This window comes from Mastomys coucha, unplaced genomic scaffold, assembly GCF_008632895.1.
Source record: "Mastomys coucha isolate ucsf_1 unplaced genomic scaffold, UCSF_Mcou_1 pScaffold8, whole genome shotgun sequence".
Taxonomy (NCBI): domain Eukaryota; kingdom Metazoa; phylum Chordata; class Mammalia; order Rodentia; family Muridae; genus Mastomys; species Mastomys coucha.
Window position 1 is genome coordinate 36,111,266 of NW_022196914.1, and position 8,464 is coordinate 36,119,729.

Below are 8,464 nucleotides of genomic sequence, written 5' to 3' on the forward strand. Positions count from 1 at the left end.
GTGTGTGTGTGTGTGTGTGTGTGTGTGTATGTGTGTGTGTGTGTGAGAGAGAGAGAGAGAGAGAGGCAATAATAATTACAAAAGAGAGAAGCAATAATAATTATGAAAAAGAGTATTATTTGAGAAGGAAAAGGGAAGGTGTGAAGACATGAGAAGAGCTGGAGGGAGAAGGAGGGGAATAATATAAGTTCAGCAGACACATACATACATGAAATTTAAAAAAAATGTAAAAGAATATGTTTTAGTCTCTATCCAGTGTTCTAGATTAGTATTAGAATACTAATGGTAACACTAGTGCTAATACAATTTAGAGTCTGAACATAAAGAAATGGGATCTTTATAATCCAGGTCTATTCTCAGTATTTTTTATGTATATAAAATTCAGTTAGAAAACAAAACGGGAAAATATTCAGCCTGTTTACCTTGACTTCTTCAAGTCGATAATCAGGAGGAATTGTTTCTTCTTTTTCACCAAGTTTTTCACGGTCTTCTTCTTTAGCTTTCTCCTAAATAAAAGTGGTACCATTCTCAGGGTTGTTGTCTCCTCCTCTACAATGCATTTCTCAGAGACTAAGGTAACCTATTGTTAACTTCAAAGAAGCATATGGTCACTGGTATGAGTTTCTCTACAGCTTAAATTTCGACATTGTTTACTTTAACAGTGTTAAAGTTTAGCTGGCTCAGATACCAGCTTTTATCCTGTTGGCCTAAGGGCAGGTTGGGAGGTGTATTAGGTACAGGCTACATTTCTTGTAATCTCTCAGAAAAGGACGAATACATGTAGACAAAAATGTGATTCATGGAATCAGGACACAGGCATGTAACCTATCCACTATGGTAGATCAACACTGGAACTTCCTAGGGGTTAGCTTATTTATGTACAGTATTAAAGAAAGACAGCTGATGGTTCTTTACAGATACATTTTTAAAAACAAAGCACTAACTCATTGGAGGGCCGAAGTAGATGGCTAACAAGTCATCTTGTAAAAGCATTTGAGCTGACATTACCTTGACTTTATCCACCACAGGTTTTTCATGTTCTGGATCTGCTTCCCTTGTCCCCAGGCTTCCAGCCAAGGCTTCTACAGCATCTTCTGGCAACAAGCCCTTCTGCAAGAACACAGGTGGATTAGCCTAAGCAGTTACTCACCCTTATCAATTCAGAAAGTCACATACGTATTTCAAGTCCACATTATCTTTAATAGCTTGAGCTATCAATTTGATTAGAATGGAGATTTTGAAATGTTAAAAATTAAAGCATGTTTGTTATATTAAACACTGTGTGTGTTTAATTTATATACCAAGATTGAAAACCTTACAAGATCTAGCTGGAATTTTGATTCATGAATAGTGAAGGTAGAGAGGGTAACAGAAGCTGCCAGAAGGGAATGGAGGCAGGGTCTTTGCCCTGGGGCCTGGCCAGGCCCAGGGAAGGAGGCACATGTTTGTTGACTGGAGCTTCCACTTGTAAACATTGGCTAATCGTTGGCCCAGGATCCTCCTGCTTGTGACTGATTTTCCTCATTACCCAATGAGAATCACTTACCTGAGTCTTGTTATTGAGAATGAAATGTGCTCACATGTTAGAAGCCAGATTTGGCTATACTGACATTTAAAGAAAGAACAGGAAGCACAAGAGAGAGACTTTAGGGGAAATGAAGAAACAATGTATGGACCAAAAGACAGGACTTTGTTCTGGCTTTCCAAACTGAGGGTTTGGAACTGTTCCATAGTGACTTTTAAAACTTAGCTGAATATATTTCCTCATTAGAATGGTTTTCATAGGTAGAAAACAAGACTTAACTTGCATAAGCCCCCTATATTGTGTTTATTATTTTTTTTATTATGTAGGTGCTGGCTCTCTAAAGCATCTGAATGAACATATCCCAAGTACATCAAGCACTTTACGTTTCTGCCTGACTGTTTTCCTTGGGAAATGCTATTCTCACTTCTCAATGTGATCCTGGCCTCAGCATGGACACAGTTGTAAATTATTCAAGAGAAGGATCCTTCACCCATGTCCCCTGCCTGTTGTCCATATAGGACTATTGAGAGTATATCATAACTTGAGGTCTGGCTTTATCTGTAGATGGCTGAAAGGCATCCAAGAGCCAAGGCATTCACTTCTCATTCTCATGACAGGTCAGGGTCTGCGTAACAAGTACACTCCTCAAAGTCACCATAAAGCCTTTATAGTATCCTCATAAACATCAAATGAGGAGACTAGCAGATGGAGGTCAGTGAAAGCACGCCTGGGAAGCAGTAATGAATCTCCACATCAGATCTCTCCTTAGCATCACGAACAACAAGGAGATACTACGGAAGATCTGGAAAAGAAGAAAACTAACTGATTTTGTAAGTGTGAAGCAGTGGTCCCTGAGTCAACAACAAAACCTACAAAGATCAAAAGCAAATACGGACTTAACTAGTTACTTAAATAGTAAATATGGTTAACTATTTACCACACTTCATTCAAAAATCAGAAGGAAAGAAAATGATCAGGAACAAGAAAGGCCAGACAGAGGGATGCAGCAATCTTTCCTCCAATGTGGAAAAAGGCAGGGTCATAGCCATGATTCCCATGTAAAGCATTCTAACATGAGAGCCTGGAACATGTGGCACTGAGCTTTCTGTGAAATTGTAGGACAAAGGGGTGACTGATAGACTACTGGAGATGGTTGTGGAACTACAAAGGGTTTCAGAAGATGAAAGCAAAGCAGTGCAGGCAGCACCTGAATTAAAAGCTAAGGGCAGACGAGGTTTCCAGCACAGCCCTGAAGCCCAAAGAACAATGAAGAGCAACCAACTCTGCATTTGTTTTGCTTCATTTTCTTGGGATAATATTATGGTGACAAACAGTAGCAAGTCAGAGGAGAAAGAACAGAGCTTGCCCAAGACACTTTCAATGCTAAGGGCATCATTACTCACCATGGATGCAAGTTTGGGTGGTGCCGACTGTATACTGCACATGGAGGCCCGGGACACAGTCTCTCCTGTAGGCGTCTGGGATGTGTCCTTAGATTTCTGAGAAAAGAAGCAAGTACTCTGAATAACTTTAGAACTACCTGACTAATAAACTGACCAACAGTGGCTCAGACACTGCTAGATGTAAGTTATAAACACAATCCTTTTGAATGCTTATTGAGCAATATTCATGCCAAGACGTGTTAAAAACTTTTCAGTGACTATAATTGGAGACTGGTTTCACATGTGCGAGAGAAGAACACTTGTTAATACAGATAGTACCTCCTAGGGCTATCTAAAAGCAACTTGAAAATCTTAAATATGGATACTAATGTATGAAATGACACTGAGCAGGAGTCTCAGTGGTCCCTGGAGTAGTTGTGAGAAAAACATATTCTCAGAATCTCACCCCAATACACTGCCCAATACACTGAGGAATTCTAGTGGCAGGGTCCAGTAATTTTCAAATGTTTTTAATCCAGACAGCTTTGCAAAGTTTTCCTAGCCAAGCACTCAGGAGAAAAAGCACTAACCAAGCATGCTCTTGTCATCCTTCAGGGCTGCACTTTTTAGTCTGATAGATCTTGGGGTGGAAGAAGCACCAGTATATCTCAGAACCTTTTAAACTATTGCTTTAACATGGACACACACACACACACACACACACACACACACACACACACACACCCTAAGAACCCTGCCATGAGAATTCCTTTTAGTAATGGGTGGGCTGGGTAAGGGAGGAAAAGCACCCTAACAAAACGCCACTTTTTGCAGAGCCTTCCTGTTGAGATAGTGGGAAGGAAGCCAGGGCTGGACTCTATTAGCAGTGGCATGTATGGAATCCTTGCACGGGGAGCAGGACATTGTTGTGACTGGAGACAGCCTTCAGAAAGAGCGATTTTGGTGAACACGAAGGTAGGAAGACGAGTAAAGATTTCTGGGCTGAGAAGTGTGGCAATTTTATTTAACTAGCTCGGATTAAAAATGAACATTAATACCCCACAAGACATATTATCAGAAGCATACTTCTATCTTTTCAGCTGGCATAGATGGTTTGTCTTGATATGTAGATCGGTCAAAATCTGCTGAAAGCTCCCCAATCAGCTCTGACTCGCTCAGGCACTGTAAAAAGAAATGCAGGGTTAAAAGACACTCTGCTGTGTAAAAGCACAGGACAGAGGTTTTCATCATACTATCTCAAATTAAAAGCTAGCTTGATAAGACATAGCCTTTATTTATCGATGTGAGAAAAAAATGTTACACAAGTATAGAATAGTGGACCCCTTAGCACTGTGGGACAGCTAAAGATTTTTTTTACTTACCTGATAGGTGAACTCTGTGAACTGAGCAGAAGTCTAATCTTACTTTGTGATCATTTTATAGACAAGTACTTTACAATAAAGTTTTAATTGTTCAAAAAAAATAAAGTAAATCACTTTTCAAAATAACAAATAAAAAGATTGTTATAGACTTTTACTCAAAATTTCCTGTTTCTACTGATAAAGAATTGCAATTTTAAAAGTGATTATTCATTTCCTAATTCTTAATGATTTCCTTCCAGAATAAGGCTGAGGAAACACAACTCATACTTGAAAGGGACAGAAAGGAGAGGAAGTGATAGGAAATTGTTTCTGTCAGGAAAGTCTGATAACCACATTTCTTCCAGCAGAGCCGGTCCATGTGGGAATTCTATTAAAATAACTGTGATGATTTATACATGCTGGGCTCAGGGAGTGGCACTATTAGAAATGTGGCCCTGTTAGAGTAGGTATGACACTGTGGGTGTGGGCTTAAGACCTTCTCCCTACAACCTAGAAGTCAGTCTAGCTGCCTTCAGATGAAAATGTCAAACTCTCAGCACTTCTGCACCATGACTGCCTGGATGCTGCCATGCTCCTGCCTTGGTGATAATGGACTGAACCTCTGAACCTGTAAGCCAGCCCCAATTAAATGCTGTCTTTTATAAGACTTGTCTTGGTCATGGTATCTGTTCACAGTAGTAAAACCCTAACTAAGACATAATCTATGGTGAAAATGTATAACTCAGAAGCTGGACCCCTGGTGGGGCAGCCCAAGTTCTGAGTTGTGGACCTAGTATTTTCTAGCTGCGTGACCTCGGGTTATATCCATGTTCTGTTGTCTCTATATCCTCACTGTAAAACTGGAATAAAAAATTCATAAAACATGTGAAAAGCTATAGATTAATACTACTCCTGACATCAGGCATAGAAACTTCTTTTCTTGGCAGGTTAACGCAGAGACTGATATTTGATCAAAATGCTGATAATTAGTGAGTGGTAAATACTCTGCCCTAAATGGGACATATCACTCACCCCCCCCACACACACACTCTCACCACACACATACACACACACACTCACCACACACACACACACACACACACACACACACTCACCACACACACACTCTCACCACACACACACACACTCACCACACACACACACACACACACACACACACACACACACACACACACACACACACTGAAGGCTCAGGGAACATCTTGGAACAAGGATCAGAAGGAGAGGGTGGTGTGTTTTCTTCTAGAAAGGACATGGCTGCTGCACTCAGAAACTCCAAGCAGCTGAAGCTGCCTATAGTGATAGTTGTAGGCACACATGGAGTCTACCCGCATTCCATCATGGTTGGGAGAGCGGCTCAGAAAGATACATCTCTTTGAGGAGCTCTGGCAGTTACTGGCTGCTGGAACACAGAAGCTATTTTTCTTTAATGGTATAGCTATTGGGAAATTGCTCGTGCACCAATAAACAACCCCATACCTGTACTCATGCAATCAATACCAACTATACGCAATGGCTCATTAAAGATGAAAGAGAAAGAAAAGATGTGAAAATCACTTGGAGCAATGTTGAGCACATAGTAGGTGATTAATAAATGTTGCTAATTGGTGATATCATGACAGGGAAGTATGCATATTTAAGGCAATATAACAATAATAAATTAGTTCATGCTGTTTCTAAATCAAAGTCTAAATTAAATGCTAAAATAATAGAATGTAAAAACCCTTTTGGCATTAGCTCCTAATGATTAGTGAATGCTGCTTAGAAAGTAATAGTCTAGTAATAATTCTTGAGGAAAGGCATCATTAAAATATATGCAAAAGAGCTGAGGCCTCAGCACTTAGCTACCATCAGAGATCTCCCCAGCACTCGGCTACATGTGAAATATGGTCTTTTTAAATGATCTGAATAACTCCTTATATTTCTGCTATGTTTAAGTATTAGGAAAAAGTTATTCTCCAACCTTAGATGTTTCTTCAGGCTCTGGCAATAGTGGTTTTCCATCTTTATCCTGTAAATAAAGTTGGAAATATATTGAAGATGAAAATAGAAAAATTTGCTTTTATGTCCCATTATATTTGTTTTAGGCAAATCCAGGATGTGATAGGTAAGCTTATTTTTTCTTATACTTGAGTAAATTAGTTTTAGATTAAATTTTTATAAAGTACCAAAACAGGAATCTGATCAAAAGCTCAAACATTTGTAAGCATGCTGAGATTCGTTCTTTATTTGGTGAGGCAAAAGGATAAAACAAAAGGCCTTTGAAAAGAATAGGACAAGTATGTTAGTGACTTTTTCTTTTATATTTAGAGAGAGGAGAGAGAGAGAGAGAGAGAGAGAGAGAAAGTATGGGTACACATGTGACATGGAGCACATGTGGAGGTCAGAGAACAATTTTTAGAGTTAGTTCTTTCCCTATGACATAGGACCCAGGAATCTAAGTTATATAGTCTTGATGGCAAGTCCCTCTACCCACTTAGCCATCTGGCTACCTCATCTTTAATGAAAGAGTAAAAAATATTTGGTTCTACCAAGCTGGGTATGCAGGCACATGCCTATGATGCCAGCAGTTGGGAGGAAGAGGATGATTCAGGTGTTCAAGAAGAGTCTCCACTGCAGAGTGCATTTGAGACTAGTTAAGTCTACCTGAGAATGTGTCTCAAAACAGGAAAGTAAAAGCATCAGTTCTCCAACCCAGAGTGGGGATAAATATCATGCTTGTAATTTAAATACTGTTTAGTTTTGAACATGAGATTTCACAATTTAGGGAATGTTTTCTCCTCTTTCCAAACAGTCAAATAGGTGAGAGGTCTAATGGCTACTTCAGAAGCCACGAAAGGATAAACCATCACTGAGGAGCCAAGAGAAATGGGTCCAGCATCTTCAGAACTGATATCAGAAGTGAGACAGCCAAAGCTGTCCCCAGTGTCAATGTCAATGTCGATGTGTCTGGTATACCGTAAGCACAATTACAGATAAGTGTGCTGCTATGCCGAGCACTTACTGTGGCTTGCTTTAGCCTGTACCCGCCAGGAATGTGTCCTCGCCTTCACCATACTTGTGTTGCTATGCAGAGAGCTTACCTTGGCTGGTTTTAACCTGTACTCAGCTGGGACTGTGTCCTCATCTTCCCCACACTTTTCCTGCCTTTCTTCTTTTGCTTTTGCCTGATGAAAATGGAGATGAAAAAAGCAGAAATTAAATAGTAAATATGATATAGATTGATGTCACCTACTTCATGTACTATAGAAAAGCACACAATTAGATTAAAGCATTTGGAATGCTTTGTAAACCACAAAACATGAGACTGTGGAGAGCAGTGGTGAGCAGGCATGCTGAGACACCCTGCTTGGTCTAGGCCTTAGGAAGCCATGGTATTTTTGAGAATGTTACCTCTCTGGCTAATAATCCTTCCTTCCTTAGCTCATTGACTCTGAAGGCTCAGCAAAGTTAATGAAGGCTCCTTGGAGGACAGTAAGCACAGCACAGAAATTAGCTGCAATTACTTTAATAGCCCCCATATATCTTGCTCCAACAGGGTGGTTATCTAAGAAGGGAGAAAAAAATCATGTCCAACTCTCTCACCCAATTCAGAAATGGGAAAAGAGAGGTACAGATATGGCTTCTTCATGGAGAATTGGTTTTAATGATTTATAAAGGACTCCTTTCAATAGCAGCAAGACTTACATAACAAGATCAGTAAACCAGGAGCAAATCAGTATATTACAAATAAGTAGCTCGATAGTAGACTGCTAATTCTCTTCTACAGCATTTGCAGTAGAATATGCATGTGAGTCCTTAAAATTCCATGTGTAAGGATTTGGATCTACTTCTAGAGGTTTATATTATTTAGGATGGAAAGGACTTTATGTCTTTTTGAATTTCAGATTTGACCGATTGCTGGCTATGAGGTTCTGATATGCAGCAACACTGCCCAACACTGGGAGGTGTGCCATGTCTAGCTCCTAAGGAAACTCCATCAATGTCAATGGCCATCTGCACAGGAAGACTCTTCATACTTCCAGGCCATGGGCAGTGACAGACACACACAGCTTCCAGGCTATGGGCAGTGACAGACACACACAGCTTCCAGGCTATGGGCAGTGACAGACACACACAGCTGAAGCCTTTCCTTTTCTTTCATTCTTTTTTTTTTTTTTTTTTTTTTTTTTTTT

General features: G+C 39.9%; 1 protein-coding gene across 11 annotated transcripts in view; it reads right to left on the reverse strand.

The window, feature by feature from the left end:
- Positions 1-8,464, reverse strand: part of Cast (calpastatin) — a 115,316-nt gene that overhangs the window by 27,833 nt on the left and 79,019 nt on the right. For all 11 annotated transcript variants that reach the window (XM_031360676.1, XM_031360685.1, XM_031360675.1 and 8 more), the window contains 6 exons: positions 7,373-7,456; positions 6,253-6,300; positions 3,994-4,089; positions 2,929-3,024; positions 1,009-1,110; positions 423-506 (listed from right to left, as the gene is read on the reverse strand). In XM_031360676.1, coding sequence (XP_031216536.1) covers positions 423-506; positions 1,009-1,110; positions 2,929-3,024; positions 3,994-4,089; positions 6,253-6,300; positions 7,373-7,456 — 510 coding nt within the window. The remainder of the gene's footprint in view (positions 1-422; positions 507-1,008; positions 1,111-2,928; positions 3,025-3,993; positions 4,090-6,252; positions 6,301-7,372; positions 7,457-8,464) is intronic.